The following is a 22969-nucleotide window of genomic DNA, read 5'->3' on the forward strand; positions in this document are numbered from 1 at the left end:
ATTCTGCTTCCATTTCAGAGAGACCTTCATGCAGTTTGAGGGAGTACCATACAGTTTTCTGAAATGACCACCTGGATTCTGTGATAAATTGTTCTCGGTATTTCTCTGCCTTATTCCTCCCGCCCACCTTTTTTTGGGGGCAAGATTTTGCATTGCCCCCTTCTTTGTATTGATAATGATATTGTTTGTTTTACTCATCCTTGGACAGGACAAGGTTGGTTTGTCAGTGTTTGTTAAAGCCAGGAAGAGTGATTTGCTCCATGCATGCCCTAAGGGTCAAATTCTCTTCTCCAATTCACAAATTATGCTCACAGATTTCAGTCCACTCCTTGCTTAATAGCTGGCTCTCCCCTGGGATTCCGTGCATCGAATATGCTTCCCTCTTGCTCAGATCTCAGCCCAGCCTCTGGTTCTCAGAGACAATGCAGGATGGAACCAGCCCAACCTCTGCCAGGCAGAAGCCGCCCGAGACTTCATGCCTTGGCAGCTACTTCACGGCTTTGGCAGGGTCACTTGACTCCCAACGCTACTTCAATCTCTCCCTATTTTCTGTTCAGGTTTTCCTGTGATTCCCAGCATCTGGCTGGACTGGGGGAAATGGGAGAAGAGGGGGACATAATACTATTTTCGAGGACAACTCCTGAGGAGGGGAATTTTTTCATGAAGGAAAGCAAGAGCGTACCATATGCTGGAGTCGAGGTAGCTGACCCTCAATCCAGATCCATCTACCCCGTAATTACTGTGAACCATTCTAGCTTCTGTCATCAGGCTGTACATTCTGTCTTAGCGTTCCATCGCATCTACGATTTTAACAAGAAGAGCTAAAAGGCTTAGCTTGCGGACCCACCAGACAGCTCCCATTTTGAACCGGAAGTCAGCAGGTAGTTTACTTCAAACTTTTTCAATTTCCAAGCAGCTATTAATTCAAAGGGTCAAAAATATGTATAACCCCGAAACTGAAGTCCATGGTGGCCTGTCCTTGTCTCCTCTGCACAGTCTGGGTGAAAACTTGGCAGAGCAAGAGAAAAAAGGTGACAAAGTTTTAGTTCATCTTGGATTAGTTTATTTTATTTTGTAAATTTTCTTCACAGAATCTTTCAAACTGCAAGTTTAGTTTTCACTCAACATCTTGGCCTCTGCAGGCTGTCCCAGTGGAGGGCTCTCCACTACTCTGCTGTGTGCCCCAGGCCGGGTCTGTGAAGTCCCGTTTCTCATAGCCAGTCGTGCAATCTACAGAAGCTCTTTCTCACTTAGAGGCCCGCATGCTTCTTCCTGGGCAAGGTGGCTAAACTGGAGCCCCAGAGACAGGGTCTGTTCTTAGAGAAGGGGGAAGGAGTTCCCGGTTACCTGCTGTATAAAAAAGCATCTTTAGGAAAGACCTCATTGAAATCCTGACATCCAAGCCAAGCTTTGAGGAATCTAAGGCGAAGCCATGAGGCTATCTGGGAAAGAGGGTCTAGGCAGGGAGAACCGCTGCTGGGAGCTTCTTAAGGAAGAAGTGGGCCTGGCACACTTGAAGCTCAGCAAGGAAGCCAGTGTGGCTTAAGCCAAGGGAGCCAAGGGTTGGGATGGTGGTACCAGGGGCCATCACGCTGACGGCCCAGTAAAAACTGGAGGACTATGGCTTTGAGTGAGTGAGATGGGAGCCTTGGGAGGATTTTGAACAGGGGCGTAACACGATATGACAAATAACACTAAACAAGAGTTATCACACTTGCAGTGAAAATAAAATACTGGTGAGGCACAGAGGACTCAAAAGAAACAGCAAGAGCCACTGGGGACCAGCTTTTTCTGTGGCTTCATGCTGAGATGGTGGGATGAACAGGAGACACATCTAAATGGCCGGTGGTAGGCCCCAGAACAGGATACTTTGTGGGACCCTAGAAGAAAACCCATGTCGGGTCAACCAGAAGCTTCAGCCAAGCTCTCACCCCATGCCCTGTATCCTCAGATTCCAGAAGAGTGTTCAGAAAGAAACATTCAGCCTGATCAATTTAACTAAAAGTAACAAGACAAGACCACCTGATCAAAGACGAAGCCAAAAAAAGGAACAATAGTGTCTTTCCACATTGGATAAGAGCAAAGAGAAGGTCTGGGCAGAGCTCTCCATGCTAAGCATGAGAAAAAAGGGAGGAAAATGGCATTTCAACTATGCAAGCATTCTAGAACACAAAAGGGAAAGGAAAGACAATCTGCAAAAGAACAATAAAAAACTCAGTATGGAGTCATTTATACAAGACTCAAAAACAAGATGATGAAGCAATATGCTGGGATGAAAAGGCAGATTACCAGGTTAAGGAAACAATTGCAGGTCAAAGCAGCATCCTTACAGATCAAACAAATAAATGTAAACCAGTGGAGAACAGACTGGGCACAACTAAAAATTCAAACAATGACAAAAAGAAAAGGCTTTAGCACCTCACAGTGAATGCAAAGGAAAAGGATAAATGAACAAATCAGTTACAGATGATGATGAATAAAGACTTCAAAGTTGGCCCACATAAAGAATCATTTATATTTCTTAAGGAGAGCAACCAACAAATGGGAGAGTGTTTCAGAGATGTCATTTCATATATATTTGTGATACTAGAAAAATACTAAATCTGCAAATCATAAGAAATTAATATATTAGAAAAAAAACAGTACAATTTACAAGGAGGCACTGAACTTATCCTGATCAACATTATCTATAGAGGAAGACTTTATCCATACAGATAAAAAGGGAGTGAGGTGGGATCCAGCTGGTCTCAGACTTCACCACAACAACATTCTTCGAGAAGAAATCAGATTTATGTCCCAAAGCCCTGACTAAAGGAAAATGTAACTCAAGAATATTAAAACTGAAGACATTCTGAAACATGAAAGAACTCAGAAACTATATGAGCCCTCTTGCAAAACATACTGGAAGACTAATCCAATCGCAAGAAGAATTTATTAAAACACACACATACACACACCTCTAGAATGAAGAAGTTATAGTTCAAAGAACTAGCTATGGGGATCACATTCATTTAAATAAGGTTAAACAACAGCACAACAGCAAAATTTTTGATTGCTGAACACAATGTGCTATCACTCATTTTAAGTTTAAAATTGTAAAAGCAACAAAACTCAGGACTAAAGAAAGGAGGTGGGGGAAAGTATCAGAGGATGAATCACTTATCTTTTTTTATTTTATTTAAGTATAATTGATGTACAATATTATAGAAGTTACAAGTGTATAATGGAGTGATTCATAATTTTTAAATGTTATACTTCATTTATAGTTACTAGAAAATATTAGCTATATTCCCTGTGTTGTACAACATATCCTTGAAGCTTATTTTATACATAATAGTTTGTACCTTTTAATTCCTTACCCCTCTATTGCCCCACCCCTTTCCCTCTCCCCACTGATAACCACTAGTTTGTTCTCAATATCTGTGAGTCTGCTTCTTTTTTGTTATATTCACTAGTTTGTTGTATTTTTTAGATTCCACATATAAGTGATATCATACAGTATTTGTCTTTCTCTGTCTGACTTTTCACTTAGCATAATGCCCTCCAAGTCCATCCATGTTGCTGCAAATGGCAAAATTTCATTCTTTTTTATTGCTGAGTAGTATTCCATTTTGTGTGTGTGTGTGTGTGTGTGTGTGTGTGTGTGTGTGTATGTGTGTGAATGTATATCTCACATCTTCTTTATCCATTCATCTGTTATGGACGCTTGGGTTGCTTCCATTTCTTGGCAATTGTAAATAGTGTTGCTATGAACATTGGGGTGCATGCATCTTTTTGAATTAGCATTTTTAGGTTTTTTCAAATATATACTCAGGAGTGGAATTGCTGGGTCATATGCTAGTTTTATTTTTAATGGGAGAAAATATTTGCAAATAATATGACTGATAAGGGGTTACTGTCCAAAATACATAATCAGCTCGTACAACTCAACATCAAAAAAACAAACCACCCGATTAAAAAATGGGCAGAAGACTTGAATAGACATTTTTCCAAAGAGGGAATGCAGATGGCCAATAGGCACATGAAAAAATGCTCAACATCAATAATCATCAGGCAAATGCAAATCGAAACCACAATAAAATGTCACCTCACGCCTGTCAAATGGCTATCATCAAAATGAACACAAATAGCAAATGTTGGTGAGAATGTGGAGAAAAGGAAACCCTCGTACACTGTTAGTGGGAGTGTAAATTAGTGCAGCCACTGTGGAAAACGGTGTGGAGGTTTCTCAAAAAACACTTTATCTTTTATAGTAGGAGGTTATTTTTAATTAGTATTGCCTGAAAAATTGGAAGATGTATATTCAAAGAGAAAAATGAAACATTTGATTTCATCAAGTTTTTACTTAATCCTTCTTAGAGAGATATTTGAGGAAATACTATCACTGGCAATGGAGAAAAAAAGAAACATGATCTAAATTTCAGCAATTTCTTCAGTTTCACTTCAGTTTATTTTTCTTTAGTTACAATCAAGTGTAATTACGTAACGTTTTTATTTTAAAAAGCATTATGATCTCTAATTAGTTAGCTAGCTTTTTATCTACCTAACTAGCCTTCCATTCTTCCAACCCATCCGTATATGCACAGGGATATTTGGAATGATGTCCACCAGAGTTAATGTTGGTTATTTCTTGCTGGTGGAATTTTGAAGTGATTTGCTGATTTCTTCTTCATACTTAAAAAAAATATTCTTTAAAATTATTTTATTATGAGCATTTATCATTTAATAAGAAATAAAGTTGTGATGTTTTAAAATACATATGTTGGGAATTCCCTGGCAGTCCAGTGGTTAGGACTCTGTGTCTCCACTTCAGGGGCACGGGTTCGATCCCTGGTCAGGGAACTAAGATCCTGCATGCTGCACGGTGCGGCCAAAAAGTATTATAATAATAAAATAAAATAAATATGTTTACTTAAGTCTTATATAGTAATAAATCAATATTTGATGGTGTTCTGAAATCAGAATGATTACTCAAGAGTAATTGATGTATTGAGGGTTTGCTATACGCTGAGCACACTGTAAACGGGCCTCATATAGACAATGCTATTTTTTTTAAACCTCACAACTTCATGAGCATGTTCCCATTTTAAAGATGAGGAAACTAAATCTCATATATGTTAAGTGATGACATCACTCACTTCCAATCAGCTGAGAAGGAGCTCAAATCCATGTTCTTAATTCCAAGTCCATTCATCCCTTTATCACTTTTGTACAGAGGCCCCCTCTGTCCCACATGTTATATATGCTCCACCATGGCACAATTCCTAGACTTCTTCCTGAGGACAACGTTAAGCATTTCCTCTTTAGACAGTTAAAGAAAAGTGTATAAGAAAGATTTTACAAAAGAAAGATTCAGAGACCCTGATTCATAAACCATTGTGAAATGGTACCCTCTATTTAGCTTGCCTTTTATCTTCTCTTTGGAGATGATATCACGACTGATTTTACATATACCTTGCAGATTTATTTTATTTAAAATATCAAATATACTGAAACTGGGACCAGGGTGTTTGTGTATGATTCTTTCAGGTGCACATGGATGTCTTGTGTACTTTCTATATGTGGCTATATTTCACAATTAAAAAAAAAAAAAGAATTTTACAGACTGTTAGCAAGGTTTATCAGCTTGTTTCACTCAATAAATTAAATTTTGATCTGTGATAAATAGTAAAACATAGATGATCAACCATATTTAGATAAATGTCTATAGGATTGTGTATTATTTACCTATTGCAATATATACAAAATACCCCCCAAATTACTACTTTAAGCCAGCAAACATTTGTTTATCCCACAGCCGCTGGGTCAGGACACCAAGTACAGCTTAGCTGGCTGCCTCTGGCTCACTCTTTCTCACACACAAAGCCAGAATCAGTGTGTTGATGGGGCAGCCATCATCAAGCTCAACAGGAGAGGAGCTGCTTCCAAACTCACCCATCTGGCTATTGGCAGGTCTCAGATCTTTGCTGGCTATGGATCAGTCATCAGTTACTTAACCACATGGATTTCTCGATAGGTCTGCTCACAATACACAGTTTGCTTCTCCCCAAATGAGCGATCTCAGAGAGAAAAAGAAAAGGAGACTCAATATGAAAGCTGCAGTCTTTTTATAACCTCATCTCAGAAGTTATGTTCAATTGCTTCTGCTTTATTCTATTCATTAGAAGTGAGTTACTAAATCTAGCCCTCACTCAACGGGAGGGGAGTACACAAGGGAGTGAATAGCTGGAGGTGGGGGTCAAGCTAGAGGCTGCTTACCATAGGCAGAGACAAAAAAGCCATGTACCAAAATGGTAGCAGTAGCTGCCTCTAGTAGTGGATCGGAACTATGGGTGTTCTTAATATTATTTTTATTGTTCGTCTTCTTTTCTAAATTATCAATGGTGCAGAGATAGAAATGGTTGAAAGCATGGGCTCTGTATTTAAATTCTGCTTCTGTCATTCACCACCTGGATAAGACAGAGCCTTACTAAGACTCAGTTTCCCCATGCCTACTTCTCATGTTCTTGTGCAGATCGACATAATCTGTCTGAAAAGCACTCACAAGTAGCACATTTTAAGAGCTCATTAAATGTGGGCATTTATCACTGATGAGTACATAATTTTTGAAATATGACGAAGAAGGTGGGTAGAAGTTATAATAATACAAAAAATTATTATCCCATTTATGCTTATACTTATTTTCATTAGCAGGGGAGGGATACGAACACATAAAACACAGGAAAAGTGAGAGCAAATAATATAAGCAAATGCTAAATTATGTAGATCGAACCTCAAGTGAAGTCATTAAAAATAAAGGGAAAATGGAAGATGGAGCAATTGTGGAGAGGAATGCATTTCAGAAGAGGCAGGGCAGGCTGTGGAGAGGCTGATGGGCAGGATTAGAGGATCTGAAATTCTGGCCAGTTCCTCATTTACTGAGTGCCTCCTCCATGCCAGCCACTGAAGATGCAGCGCTGAATAAGGCAGAATGTCTTCAGAAAACTCACAGTCTAGAAGGCAATGACATCAATCAGAAATCTTTTCAAAGTATTTGGTGACTTCAGAAATAGCAATAAGCATTTAATCAACAGCTATTTATTGAGCAACTACTATGTGCAGGCATTATAGGAGATACCAAAACCCACTGCCCCCAAAGAGCTCATTGCATAGTTCAGGAGATGGACAATTAAACAGGCAATCTCAAGGCAATGTAATAAATGCTGAAATGAGTAGAGCATCCTTTTTTAAAGAGAGTACATGAGATGGAAGAGCAGAGGAGTGGTTTAGGGAGTCAAGGAAGGTCACATATAAGCTGAGACTATGTTAGCCAAGCCAAGGGTTTAAAGAGAGAGTTCTAATTGAAGGAACATCCTAAGCGCAGGGTTCTGAGACAGCGCAGAGAAAGATGACATAACTGGGAGACAACAGGCTGGCGGGCTTAGGCAGGTTAATCAAGGCCAGATTATGGAGTATTCAAAACTGCAGACAACAGAAAATAGAGTGCACGCTTAAAATTTGCAGAGAGCAATGACATCGTGGAGGTTCTATTTAAGGAGGAACTTGTGTTTCCCTCAGAGGAAGTGTGGATAAGTGGTGAGCTCAGCGTCTGGAGAGGAGGTGACCTTGACCTCAGAGGTTCATTTCACCTGGAGTCTTCCTCTCAGGATGACTCCCTTAAATTCCAATGACATCTGATCTGGAAGTCCATTGTAACTCCTTCTAAGCTCTGCAGAACCACATGATGCTTGAAGAAACAAGTAGTCTCATGTGTCACAGACAGTGCCGCAAAGAATGACAGAGAAGAGAGAGCTTTCAAAACAAATAAAAACACACCAGGACTCAACTGGGGTCTTCGTGGAAGGCATATTCAATGGGGGACGTGCCTGCAAAAGCAGAATAGAGCCAGAAACAGGATGGGAGAAGTTCTTAGTCCCCACCATAGTGGGACAACCATCTGATTTTACTGTTCTGGAGGAGGGTGACTTTGGGCTAATCCCCTAATCTTTTTGACCCAAGTTTCATATCTGTAAAAGATAATAACCTCTATTTCAAAGGACTGCTGGAGGGATAAAATGAGATTATCTCTATGAAAGAACGAAGAACAATCCAACGGTAAGGTAATTTTACTATTATTTTTAGATAGGGAAGAAAGTATAATTCTTAATGCTAGGACTCTGGAGTTTAAGCTTGGGTTCAAATCTCAGTCTTGCAATTACTAACTGTATGATCTTAGGCAAGTTCCTTAACTTCTCTGGGTCTCCAGTTGTTTGCTCATAAAATGGAGAAAATAATAGTAGCCACTTCCTAGGCGTTTTAAGAGGCATAAGTGATTAATTCATGTAAAATGCCAAAACAATGTAGATATATAATGAACTCTCAATAAATATCAGCTAGTAATAGTAGTAGTAGTTGTTGTTATTGTTGCTGTAATAGTAGCGCCAGTTGTAACAGTGTTAGTAGCAGTAGTATTTTTGGATTCTATGACCCTGATTTTTATGATACAGATGGGAACAGAAAAATAACATATTAATGCAAATGAGATTTAATTAGCACCTCAACGTAAGTTCATGTATTTTGTGTTTTTCAAACCTAATAGCAAGGCTGCAGCATTATTTCCAGATTAAATTTGAGGAAATAGACTTGAAGAAGTTACATGAGTTTCTTATGATCACACACCCAGAAAAGGCTATGCAAGGAGTTGGCCTCAATTTTCCTGATGCTAAATTCAGTGTTCTTTCTGATAAGCTGATCTGTCTCTCTGTGCTAGGTATGGTATGCTTTAAAAACAATAATTTTGAGGCATCTCAGCAGGAATTTCCTTTAGGTTGAGCTAAAATCAAACTCTATGGTATTAGCAAGTCTTGCTGTTCTTTTTAAAAAGCTTTTGTCATTTCTGGTATTGTCTTCCAGCTTTCTCCTCTAAGAAGAAAATTTCAATTAACCATTAGCTTATGTCACAAACATTTATTCTTAAATGCACACATTCATTCTTGTAAGTGATTAAGGATGATGGGTATAGAAATATATAAGTACATAAATGACAAGCCAACCATGTATATAGGGTAATTTAATTTTGAGATGACTGCCATGTTTATGCACTTCTATCAGGTCGCCTGCTTTTGATGAATGTGCAATTTCTTTCCCACAATTTTATCACTGCCAGTATTTAAGTAAATATTCTAAGTGCAGGACTAGAGAAAACCATCTATGCCATCCAGATAACTTGCAGCTGGGAAAAATAAGCAATGGGGTTCTGTTTAGATTCTAAGTCTGGTAAGTTGTTTCTCCCCACTTTACTAATGTTGTGTGTTTAGTGGGTGTCCAGTGATTTGGAACGTGCCACTACTCTATGACCACCCTGAATGCACCTGATCTCATCTGGAATGTGCCACTGAGTGAAATAGCATTGATCTCAGATGGGAGTATAAGACTTAGGATGAAGTTCAATCATTTGTCTGAAAAGTCCCGAGAATATTTCAGACATTATCACAGATTACGGAATTTTAGAGTTACTTAAGTAGACAGAGAGGGCACAAAATCTAGCTAAGTGAGATTAACCATGGATAAAAGAAGAGGAAGCACACTCCAGAGAGCAGGAACTGGATGAGAAAAATAGGATGGTTCTGTACAGGAACCCATAGGAAGTTTGGTGTTGCTGAAGACAAAATGGCAGAGATGAGGCAGAGGTGGGCAAATGTCAGGTGGTAGAGGGTCCTGAATGCTACACAAAGGGACGTGGACTTTACCCTGAGGCCACGGAAGATTTTAGGGAAGAAGTGGCGCAGCCCATGTGCATTTCAGGTCAATCACACCAGTGGAAATATGAAGAGGATTTGGCAGGATGGCGTCACGTCAACAGCAGGCTGGAACTCCCAGCATTCCTTGCTCTTCACTCACAGTTGAATGTGTTCTGAAGCTTTCTGAGCACCACTCTCCTCCCTCCACAGCAAGGAGGCTTGGAGAGTGATTCCGGGAAGTCAGGAACATTCGGGGTTGTCAAAGTCAAAACTGAAGAACGATTCCTGACCAAGAGCAAAGTTGAAATGTTATTAGGCTTCCTAGAGGCCAATGCTGAGGGATGGGAGCCCTTCAGATATAGTGTGAAACCAGAATTGAGGCTCTGGGTGGCCATTCACTCTCCTAGTGCTTTGTTGCATCCTTCAGGGTGTTGGCTGGAGCTGAGCTACTGCACAAACGTGGGTTTTGCAAACCTGAGCTCCTAAGTTTCTTTTCTCAAGCTGCCTCTTCCCTGTACCTCATGCTGCAACTTCACCCTTCTATGAACCTCTGACATCTCAGGGTTTGAAGTAAAACTGAAAGTTCCAAAAGGACCACAAGAGACCTTTCCTCCCCAAACGTCTCCTGCCCAAGTATACCCTTTTCTTTTTACTGCATGTCTATTTCACAGATGTTGGGTTTACTCTGAGTCTGAACTTGGTAATGAAAGGATGCGATGCTTGGAGTCCAGGCACTTGGTTTTGATTCTGGTTCTGCAGCTTTCTGACCACCTGAACTGCCAATCCATTTAACACATTGAGTCCCAACTTTTCCATCTGCAAAATAGGAAATTAACTAGATGATGCCTGAGGGAGCTTTGAGCTCTAATATTCTGTGATTGTAAGAACATCCCGTTACCCAGCATTGCCCTGGATGCAGAGGAAAAATAAAATGAAACAAGCCCCAAGCCCACCATCACCTTCGTAATATAGCCATGACACTGATAATAGGCAGATATGCAAATAATGTTGTAGGCAAATGCTTATGACATGGAAAATTCTTCAGCTCTATTGTCAAGTGAGAAAAAAGGCTACAAGGAAGTACAGTGTGATCTCATTTTTGTAAAATAAGTAAATACATAGAAAAAAATACCCAAAAGGTGACCTCACAGTCATCTCTGGTCGTGAAATTTTCTGTGTTTTTGTTCTTGTTTATTTTTATTTTATGATTTTTTTACAAAGAAGGTACATTATTTTTGCAATAATAAAATAAATCTTATAAAATAATAGGAGTATTCTCTGGAGAATCATGGATCTATTGACCATTCTTATGAGGAATTAATGAAGACTTTCCAGATGGCATGACATTTATTCTAGAATGTGATGGTCAAATAAGAGTCATTCATTTCTCAGCAACCCCTCCATCCATCCATTGTCCCTTTCTTTTCTCCTGAATACATGATATGATTTCTCATGAATAAGCATTGACCTCCCCCTCTAAAGTATACACTACTTGAAAGCAAAAGACAATTCTCCTGGTTCTCCAGTATCCTCTCTGGATAAATACCAAGCATTTGTCCCCCAGAATATACAGAGTAAATAAACTTGCACTTAAGATGCGGATTTTGTTGAAGGCAGAGATGTTGATTTATACTCTGCTCATGCTTGTGCAAAAATCCTCCATCTCTGGTTTCTCAGTGGTTGGTGCACCAGTTTCCCGAATCTAAGGTCATGAGTTTACTTTCCTGCATCACTTAGCTTCACTGTCTTCTTCTGTGGCTTGGACCAAAATCCCAACAACATGTGGCAGTCACTGCACTGGGAAAGCTGAGTAGAGACAGAAAAATAAACCAGCAAAGTACAAGAGACTTAAGATGTGAATGGGTGGTTCTAGCCTATGAGGTATCATGGAGTTATTGGGGTAGAGCAGAGGTAGAAGGAATGGAGAGAAGAGAAATTAAGGAAAACCCCACTTCTTAGACCTAGGCTAAAACAAGGTGAAATCAATCTTGGGAAAAGAGCAGTTGTCTGCTGCACTGCATCTCTTTAAATACCATCTATCTACATGCCAGCAATGCCCAAATTTATGTCTCTAGCCCAGACCCAGCTCCCAAACTCCAGATTAAAATTCAGCTCTCTACTTGATATGTCCACTTGGATACCAAACCAACCTCTCAAACTCAACATGTCCTAAACCAAATTCCTGATCTTTCCTATCCAAGCTTAGGCTATTTGCTGCTTCCCCATCTCAGAAGATGGCAATCAGCTTTCCAGTTGCTTAGGTGAAAATCTAGGAATAACATACAGATGGCCAAAAAGCACATGAAAAGATGCTCAACATCACTAATTATTAGAGAAATGCAAATCAAAAATACAATGAGGTATCAGCTCACACCAGTCAGAATGTCCATCATCAAAAAATCTACAAACAATAAATGCTGGGGCAGGTATGGAGAAAACCCTCCTACACTGTTGGTCGGAATGTAAATTGATACAGCCACTATGGAGAACAGTATGGAGGTTCCTTAAAAAACTAAAAATAGAGTCACCATATGAACTAGCAACCCCACTCCTGGGCATATATCCGGAGAAAATCATAATTCAAAAAACACATGCACCCCAATGTTCATTGCAGCACTATTTACAATAGCTAGGACATGGAAGCAACCTAAATGTCCATTGACAGAGGAATGGATAAAGAGGATGTGGTACATATGTACAATGGAATATTACTCAGCCATAAAAAAGAAGGAAATAAGACCATTCACAGCAACATGGATGGACCTAGAGATTGTCATACTGAGTGAAGTAAGTCAGACAGAGAAAGACAAAAATCATATGATATTGCTTATATGTGAAATCTAAAAAAAGAAAAAAAATGGTACAGATGAACTTATTCACAAAACAGAAATAGAGTCACAGATGTAGAAAACAAACTTATGGTTACCGGGAGGGACAGTGGCGGGGAGGGATAAATTAGGAGATTGGGATTGACACATAAACACTACTATATAAAAAATAGATAACTCGTAAGGACCTACTGTATAGCACAGGGAACTCTTCTCAATACTCCATAATGACCTATATGGGAAAAGAATCTTTAAAAAAGTGGATATATGTATATGTATAACTGATTCACTTTGCTGTACACCTGAAACTAACACAACATTGTAAATCAAGTATACTCCAATAAAAATTTTTTTAAATAAATAAAATAAAATCCAGGAATAAGAATTATCTGTGCTGTCTCTCATACCCCCCATTTATCAGGAAATACTCTTGGCTCTATATTCAGAAAATATTAAAATTCAGCCATTTCTCACCAACCCACCACTACCACTCTGGTCCAAGCCACCATTATCTTTCACCTGCATTACTGTAATAACCTCCTGACATTTCCCCTCCTGCCTTAACCCCCTATGGTCTATTCTAAGCACAGCAGCCAAAGTGATCCTCTTAAGACACACATTATTTTATGCCTTTTATGCCCTGCTCCAAATATTGCACTGGCTCTCCATTTCACTCAAATAAAAGTCAAAGTGTTTTGCAGACAATGGGTCTGCAGACCCGATGTGATATGGCTCCCATTAGTTCTCTTGCCTCATTTCAACCACTCAGCTTTTACCACATGGCTCTCCTTCCCACTCCTACACAATTACCCACTGCTTACTATTCCTGGTTGTTTGTGTACATCTTATCTAACTGTTGAGTAATAGGAATAGCTAATCTTTGAAATCTCATATTTGCATAGCAGTTAACAAATTACTTCCATATATAATATTTCATTAAATCCTCACAATAGTGTTGTAAACTAAGTGTTCCGTTTCCCTTTTTACAGGTAATCAATTTGAGGCTCAGAGAGGCTAAGCAACTCACCAAGCTACACATGGTTAGTAATTGGTACACTTGTATTCAAATATATGTCTGTTTGACCCTAATGGGTGAAAAGAAGACTTAAAGTTGATTGATTCCTCTTAGATTAAGGTCCTTTACGTAATAATTTTATTTAATCTCCTTAATCTATCATCTTCTGTCCTTCCATTAGGTCCTACTCCGTTATGCAAGGTGTCTTGTACGTAGCAAATGATCATAAAATGTTGATAAGTATCATTGTCATCCTCCTCCTCCTCATCATCCTCATCCTCACATTACAAACTCTATCTTTTGAGTCCTTGCTTCAGTCTTCATGGGTCATGTTCCTTTTATTTCTTCATTCATGCACTAAAGAAAGAGACTTGTGGGCAGCAAGGATGGATAAATTCGGTAGGCAATAATTGTCTGTGTTTCTTTTTCTTCTTTCTAAAAATTGCTACCTCTTTGTTCCCACTGTCTGTGACCATTCCCAAAGAGACGCTTGGTTCATTGAGTTCCTATCTAATTCCCTTCCCACCAGCAATGCAGTTATTCAACTTGCCAATTGTCTGTTTCCAAGTGACCTCACAGTTCCCATTTGTAAAAGTCAATATGGTCTAACTCATCATTATTCCCTAAATGGTTCACTTATATCCTGGGATATAATTCCTTTTCTTCCTTTTCAGAAAGTGTTCAAAGCTTGTTCAGTTACCTAGTCAACAAGTATTTGTTTAGCAACTAACATAGCCCAGCCTCTGATTTAGGAATTGGGAATAGACAAAGAGATAGGACCTTGGCCTTCTGATGGTATAACAATGGACAAAGATAGGAACTGAGGTAATTTTAATCTGTACCTAGGATATAAATATCTGAGATTTACCTAGGAGATCAATCAATCTCCACTTTACAGATTTTAAAACTGAATCCCAATTTTTTAAAACAGTTTTCAGTTTTGTATACTAATTATTTTTATCCCAACAGGCTTTAAGTTTTTAAAAGATCATGTACCCATTTTTTAAAATACTATTTTTAAGTGATTTTGATGGTTCACAGTTTTCTTAATTGAAGATGCCAGTTAAGGCTTCTAATTAGCATGAGGCTGTGTTGCTACACTAAATTGATTTCATTCCAGCAAAATTAGAAAAACTTGACATTTTGCTGAGCCTGTGCATTACTAATAAGTTTAAATATATTTTTTCTATTATAATCGCCACAATTTGTGTGTGTGTGTGGATTCCTGGGGATTCAGGGAGAACAGTTTAAGAAAATCTGCTAAGATAGGAGAATAATGATGCCAGCATCAAGACCAGGGCCCTAAGTCTTGTTGTCTACCCATATTGCTCCATTTATCATTCATTCAACAACCATTCCTTGAGCCCCAGCTGTGCTCTGGTTTCTCTGATATGTACTGTGATACAAAGAGCTACAGAAGCTCTCAGATAAGAAGGAGGCTGAGAATTGTAGGCTTGTGAGCAGTGAACCATTCAAAGAAGTCAGACTAAGTGGAGGAATAGTGAACAGAAGTTTGGAAGAGCTATGAAGGGACCTGGTTTTAAGAATTTAACTCTATTTCTGCTTTGTTTCAGACCTTTTCTCTTTTGTTGTGTTTCTCCTTTTAATTATTGTTCAAAATTCTTTATACCAGCATGTCATAGTTTATATTCAACTTGCCCCCATCATTAGATATTTGAAATTTTTACACTGTTAAAAATAATATGTATGGCCTTCATTTATTCCATAAACACTTACTGAGCATCTACTAAGTGTATGACACAATTCTCCCATATGGGGTTAGGAAGTTGATTCAGGCAGACATTCTGCTTGCAATAAGTTTTCAGCCTAGTAGAATATAGCTAGATCATTAGGTAGATATACTCATGCCATAAGAGGAATTGCACGAGTGCTGTAAGAGATGCCCAGTTACACTTCTAGAACAAATGATTCTATAATTCAGGGTTAGTGAATTATAAAAGACAGGAAGATTAAATTAGAATAGTTAGGGCAAATCATGCAATGTCTTGAGCTCCAAGTTAGAGAGCCTGTGCTACTTTTAGAGATCAGTGGGTTACCATCCATTAAGGCATCATAGAATAATGGTTAAAAGAGCACAGATCCAACAATAAAACGTTTAAATAAATCATGATATGTACAAATAAAGGAACACCTTGAAGCCATTAACATAAGTGGCAGAAGAATAACTAGTGGCTTGAAAAGGATTTATCATACTATCTGCATAGAAAAGTCAAATTATAAAGCAATATATCCAGTATGATCCCAATTTTGTATCAGAAACAAAATATAGAAAAAAGCTGGAAAGACAAGCTCAGCAATTTCTTCCTGGTTATTTCAGAGTATAGCGATTATGAGGGATTTCATTTTCTTCTCTGTGTTTTGCTTTCTTTTTTCCATTTTTTCAACTGAGCACTTAATACACCCCTAATTGTTCAGTATTTGGATTGTTTCCAATTTCCATTATTGGAAGTAATGGTTTGCTGAACATCCTTGTACATAAAGATTTGTATGCGTACCTGTCCATTCATGTTAAGTGGAATTTGGGATCATGAGGTATGCCCACAGGACACATGTTAGTTTGGTATTTAAATTTTTAACTTAAAAAATAAAAAATACATGGACTCTGGAGCCCGACTCCCTATGTTTGAACGTGAATGCCACTGCTTCCTAGACTGTAACCTCCAGAAAGTTACATTAGTTTTCTGTGCCTCATTTCACTCTTTTTAAAATGAGGATATTAACTGTACCCTCCTCATGGGGTTGTTGGGAAGATTAGATGCATTAATTCCTATAAGGGCTTACAGCAGTGCCCGGCATATGGTGAGTGCTTAATAAATGCTAGAAATCATGGATTTTTATTGTTGATAATACAATAACAAGTTTTCTTAGTTTGTTTTTCCCTGGTGCTTTCTTTTGGGGGGGGGTGGGTTCATTTAATCTTTTCTATTAGGACAGTATCTCATACCTGCCAATTAATCTTCTACTCTCATAATTTCTTCCTATAACCACTTTAGAAAATGCTTTTTAAGGATAATCCCCAGGCCACAGCATACAAACCATTTGTTTTTCTGCTCTTGATATGAAAACTTATTTTTTAAATATTCTTTCAACTATCCAAACACTAGTCACAACATATTTTGGCATGGAAGTTAGTTAGGATGTAGTTCTACAATGTCAAAATCAATTTTGAAAGAACACTGGGGTCCCTAAAGGATTTCAAGCTTCATTTTTCAAGGGAATATTACAGCTCGAACAAGCATTTGTTCCCAACATTTCCCTCTGGGGCCTTACTGAGATATCAGATGAAAGCAAGAGAAGGGGTCTTTTTTAAAAAGTAGAAGACGCTCCTGCCAGAAGCAATTACTTAGCACGGAAGAACACATCCTTTAAAATTTGGGGGGTTTGTAGAGCATAATCCTATCACATAATATGTTCTGTTAAACAAAGCCTTCCTTGCAACGTGAAGCTCCTTTAGAATCCAGACTATTCTATACGGTGGCAAAAGAAATAAGCCCTTTCCAGAATCCTTTGCACTTCCCTCCCTACATATCTGTAACTGATAGAAAAATAATACGTATGCCTCACAGGAAGGGAGTACTGCAAACAGGATACCTGGTGTTTAGACTCGCTCTGCTGCTAATTACATAGGTGACATTGCACTAACAGTTACAATATAACTTCTCTGAATTTCAATTTTCTATCTGTAGAAATGAGGCATAGAATCAGCTGATTTCCAAGTTCCTTTTGGTCCAACATTCTAACTTGCTTTTCCTTCTTTTGTCATTTCCTTCCAGACTTGGCTCAGAATTAGGAATGCATTAAATATTACAGCAGAATTCCCCTTAGCGCTTGGAGAGTGAGGGTGAAAATTCCTAGGCTAATATTTTCTTCCTTAACACACAACCCATATTTATAAGAACCTATTAGGCGTCAGATACTGTTACGTGGTGGAGACACATTATGTGCAAAATAGAAACAGTCGAAGTCCTTTGAAGTTTACCATAGCTCAGACAGTTAAGCAAGGGATGACAATTAAATTTGATAGGTGTTCTAACTTCGAGGATAGCCAGCTTTGAGATGCTGTGATTTTAAAGCTGGAGCAACAGGAGAGAAGATTCTAATTGTACTGATGTGTCAGTTTCTTCTGTCAACCCTCTCTGGCCCTTCTCAAAATCTTTAGTCCAGACTAAAGAGATGCTCCTCCTCAGGGCTCCCACGACACCTGTGCTTACTGCCATCTGATCCTTTAATACATTGCTTTGAAAAGGTCTGTGGATCTGTGTCTACCCCAATAGACTGCAAGGACGTCAAGAAGTAGGACGATTTTAATTTCACTTCATTTCTCCACCTACTTTAGCACATAGCACAGTTCTTGATGCCTAGTTGGGGACCAGAAAGTGTTTGTTGACAAGAATTAAGAAGTAATCCATTTACCATTTGAGATAAGCTGTGATAGGTGGTGGGACTCAGGGTCTAATTAGAGTCTGATCAGCCCAGGAGTCAAGGTCCATCTCTGGCCAACATAATACCGTCTTACATAGAAAATGTCCAAATAAAGGTAATTCTTTGATTATCTTCATTCTCATGTACAGTTTTCTTTTACTGCTCACGTATCTGTAATTACCACGTTTAAAAAGCCACCTGGGAGCGTGACATTAGCAAAGCTCTATGATTTCTCTGCAAGAGGTGAATACATGTACACACAGAATAACTTGACATTTCTCTGGCTTTTTCTGTTCAATATTGGGGTCTTATCAGCAAGTGGTCCCTAACTCTCATTTCAGGGTGCATGTTTCTAATAAACTCAATAAAAGTCCAAGATTAACAAAAGTATTTTAATGCAGCTCTAAAGCATTGGCACCACTGTGCTGATTGTCTAAAAGCGGACAAGCAGCATTCTGATGAAGTTCTGGGGTACCCCTGCCAGGCAACCTCTTTTGCCAGCTTGAATCAGAAGAAAAACTTTCTGAGTGTACAGCTGGCTTGTTGTCTGGGGATCTGCGGGTGAGTTATCAGCTAACACCTTTGCGTCCTCCGTTACCTGGCCCTGATCCATCTTTCCTCCTTTTATTTCTTCAGCTCCTCCTTGCTCTTGCTAAGCTGAGTCTCTTTGTTCTCTCTGAAAGCCCAGCTCTCTTCCACCTCCTTGGCTTTGCATGGAATGAACTTCTGGCATCAACACTCTTCCACTTTCTAAACCATCTTCACTTATTCAAATCTTTCTCGTTTTCAAGGTCCAAATCACATAGCAAATGCTCCAAAATGTCTTTTCTGATTGCTGCAGCTTAATATAGCCTTTCCCTCCTCTGAGCTTTATATGGAACCCTCTATTTATACACATTCTTCTTATAACTTCCTGCCTGGTGTTCTGGGAATTCATGGACTGGCCTTATCTTCCCTGCTAGCTGCAGGCTCACTGAAGGATGATGCATTGCTGTATATTCCCAGCACCCCGTCCATAGTGGATGTTCCACACATTTGAGACTGTAGCGTAGATTGGTACTCCCCCTCTTGGATTTCTCATCCTTCAAAATAATAGACGAAACTGGTGTTTGAAAGGAGTGAGGGAAAACTGAGAGACTTGGTGGCTATAGAGCTTCCTCAAGTTGCATCCTTTGTTCTCTCCGGTCTGCACTCAAGGTAGGCTGATTCTTGGATGGAAAGCATTCAATTCCAAGGAAACAGTGTGAAAGAAGGCATAAAGATGTGAGGAAGCATTGACTCCTGTAAACTGTGGAGTGACTTGAATGCAGAGTCCACAGTGGAAAAGGAGATGTAACTGGAAAGGTGGAGAAATCTTCAGATGGAGAGCTGCCCAAGGATGGTAAGCATGTGTGCAAGATGACCGTGAATGTGGTTTGATTAAAGACTAGGAAGGGGCAGGGCAACCAGCTAAGGGAAAGTTCATTGCGATTCATTGACTATACAATTTCTTTTGATTTACCCCGGGGTGGAAGAAGAAGAAATGGTAAATTTGGAGAGCATGCAAACACCTTTTTTACAATTAAAAAAACTTGCAAAAAACAAATGAGCTAACTGTACACGGAAGCCTTCAGAAAACCAAGGCAACACACAAATGTAAGATAAGCATTTCCCCAGGCTAAGGGAAGAAGCCAGCTTCAAATTAAGCTCTGTTTCCAAGCACATCATATTTATTCATTTTATCTGCACAGTGATTTACACCTAGTTTTATTTGAAACATCCATTGTTCCCCAGAAAATGAGGAGGACAAGGGTACGACGGAAGCTGGCTGAGCTAAGTAAGAGAGAGGAGCAAAGCACAGACCATTACATTCAAAAAAGTACTTTAAACTAACACAACATTGTAAATCAACTATACTCCAATAAAAAAAATTTTTAATGTATTTTAAAGTAAAAAAATCCAAAACGTATTTTTTTCTTTTCACTCTTCATGCTCATGTGTCTTTGGGTAAATTTTGGTTCATTTCCGTCCTGGGATTAATGGCCGAATTCAAAGTACATAACTAGTGTTCACTGAAAAAGGTATTTCCCTTCATCTTAGTTCCTTTTTTCTTCTGTTTTGGATATTCTGCTTTCTTGTGGCTGCCATTTTGAGAGTTCTAAAAATAATATGTAAAGAGAGATGCTAAGTGGAGAGAAATTCGAGGGGAGGAAGGAACTCAGAGTCGGTTACCTTGAATTGTGCCCTTCTTCCCTGTTCACTGGGCAGAGCACTTGATGAAGAGCCACAGGACCGACATTCTTGTCCAGGGTCTTTTATGAATTCTCTAAAGTCCATTTTACTATATGATAAGTGGGATTAACAATAATAACAGCTAACCTTTAGAACCCGTTGCTCTATAATATATCTCGGGGGCCAGCAGCTATAGTTTGTAGACCAAATCAACAAATCCAGCACACCACTTGCATAGCCAAGAGGTAAGAATGATTTTTACATTTTAAATGATGGGGGGAAATCAAAATAATAATGATGTTTTGTGACATGTGAAAATGATGTGAAATCTAATTTTGGTGTCCATAAATAAAATTGTATTAGCATACAAACATAACCATTCATTTATCTATTGTCTACAATGCGTGCCACATTGTCTTAGTTCAGGCTGCTGTAACAAAATACCATAGACCAGTGACTTAACAGAAATTTATTTCTCAAGGTTCTGGAGACCAGGAACTTCAAGATCAAGGTGCTGGCAGATTCAGTGTCTGGCGAGAACCCTCTTCTAGGTTCATATATAGCTGTCTTCTTGCTGTGTCCTTACATGGTGAAGAGCAGAGAGAGATTAATTCTTTGTCTTCTTATAGGGGCACTAATTCCATCATGTGGGCCCCATACTCATGACCTCATCTAAACCTAATTACCTCCCAAAGGCCCCACCTCCAAATACCACCACATTGGGCGTTTAGGGTCTCAACATATGAATGTTGGAGAGACACAAATATGCAAGTCATAACACACTGCAATGGGAGAGTTCAGTAGCTACAACAGAGACCACATGGCCTGCAAAACCTAACACATTGACTCTCTGATCCTTTACAGAAAATGTTTGCTGACACCTGCTCTAGGCTTTCCACAGTCCTACAAGTGAGTTTCCCCCATTTTCCCACTTTACAGGTGAGAAGACTAGGAAACAGAGTGATTTCTCTAGTTAACTATTACACAGGTAGGAAGTGGACTCAGAATCCATACCACCCAGGTAGTCAGACTCCAAAATGTTCATTCTCCTACTCTATATAATGCTGTCTTCCTACTCTTCTGTGTTGTTCCCCAAAGCAATCATTCAAAATCCCTTGAATGAGTTTGAAGTTGAAGTCCATGGCCTCTGAGAAGTCTTCCTCCACTACTTCAGCCTCTATGACTCGTTTTCTCTTCCTAAATTTCCGTATCACTTTTGGTTCCATTCTTGGTGGCTCTTAGCCACCCACTGCAGTCACTGTGTTCCTCTCCCAGTAGACTGTGAAACCCACTGAGAACAGGTGATGTGCCTTTACTCTTACACCCCTGCCATTAGCACAGTGCTGACTTGTGACAGGAGCTCGAAAACTGTGAGCTGATGGAACAAAAGTGACTTCATAGGTGAGCGTGACTCTTCTCCCCTCTACTGAAGTAAGATCATTTAGGACAGGGATCAAAACCTCAGCTTCCTATGTTTCTCCCCACAGGGAAGAGAACAATTCTAGTTCCCAATGGTCCACTATTAGAGAGTCCCTGCACTGATTGAAAATGAAATTAAAGATGTTATAACCCTCGTTTATTGACAAAGGTGTTTGACCCAATCCACTGAGAGGGATTGCCTGCTTTGGGGCCAATTTCAGGGTTTTCTTCTCAGTTCATCCTTCCTATTGCTAGCCGGGTCATTTCTCTTCACTCTTCAAGAGCCTTTATTGACTCACCATCATCTGCAGAATCAAGTCCAATTTCCTCAGCTTGGCATTCAGAATCCTCGTGCGTTTGAGCCCAACCAACTCTCCAGCTACGTCTTTCCCTCTGTTTTCCCACATCCTAGATTCCTCAACATTCCCCAAACCGCTATCCTCATCCTATGACCATGTCTTTTGACCATGCTGTTTCTCACCCACACGTGTCCGTCCACCAATATCTTCAAATGCTAAATGCCATGTTGAAATGCCACCTCCTTGAGGACAATGAATATGCCTCAGTCATCTCCACTTGTCCTATAGTGTCCTTAACCCAGCAGCTGCACACAGTGAGTGCTCAATATTGGCTTGTTTGCTGCTAGGTTCCAATCCTTTATCCATCTACCTGATCTCACCTGGATCCTTTATGGCTAGATAGGGGTAGGGGCACCGTGTGAGGGCAGGGAAAGGAGAAAAGGCTTCTGTGTCTTCCTCAGGCTCATTCACTCATTTCATCCAGCTTTTATTAAGCACCTACAATGTGCCAGGCAACATGCTGAAAAGTTTACACTTATTATCATTCTATCACTTACATTCCCATGTGATAGGTACTATTATTAGTTTCATTAGGCAGAAAAAGAGAAACCTGGGCTCAGAGAGGTGGTACAATTTGCCCAAGGTCACACAGCAAATTTATGTCTGATCATAGAACAAAACCTATGGTCTTTCCATTATATGTCATCACCCTAAGACAAAAACCCTGACAGCAAGGAGCTCATAGACTTAGAGAGGATTTGAGTTTCATAGCCTATTCATTGATATATTCATCCATTCATTCTACAAATATCGCACCAGGCATCAGGAACATAGCTGTGAAGAGCAAGCAGGGGTCCTGCCATCTTGGACATTACATTAAGTGGGAGAGGCGCAATAAACAAATAAAGAAATAAACAAAATAATTATAGACTTTGATAAGTGCTATGATGAAGGCCACCATTGGCGGTAGACTTAGGGCAATGTTCTTTGAGGAACAGACGTTAAACTGGAGACCTCAAGAATGAGAATGAGATG

The 22969-nt window shown here is 39.4% G+C and overlaps 1 protein-coding gene across 9 annotated transcripts in view; it reads right to left on the reverse strand.

Annotated features, from left to right (window-relative positions):
* LOC103017685 (uncharacterized) overlaps window positions 1-22969 on the reverse strand; it is a 383445-nt gene that overhangs the window by 16842 nt on the left and 343634 nt on the right. The window contains exons 5-7 of one of the 9 annotated variants that reach the window (XM_057532007.1): window positions 12740-12779; window positions 9880-10004; window positions 5935-6059 (exon numbers count right to left, since the gene is read on the reverse strand). The exons of 6 other annotated variants lie outside the window; for them this stretch is intronic. In XM_057532007.1, coding sequence (XP_057387990.1) covers window positions 5989-6059; window positions 9880-10004; window positions 12740-12779 — 236 coding nt within the window. In that variant the 3' untranslated portion in view covers window positions 5935-5988. Of the gene's footprint in view, window positions 1-5934; window positions 6060-9728; window positions 10005-12739; window positions 12780-20217; window positions 20798-22969 lie in introns of those variants that run through there. 2 more of the 9 variants (XR_009005790.1, XM_057532008.1) reach the window with 2 other exon arrangements.

This window comes from Balaenoptera acutorostrata, chromosome 17 (genome assembly GCF_949987535.1).
Source record: "Balaenoptera acutorostrata chromosome 17, mBalAcu1.1, whole genome shotgun sequence".
Lineage (NCBI taxonomy): Eukaryota > Metazoa > Chordata > Mammalia > Artiodactyla > Balaenopteridae > Balaenoptera > Balaenoptera acutorostrata.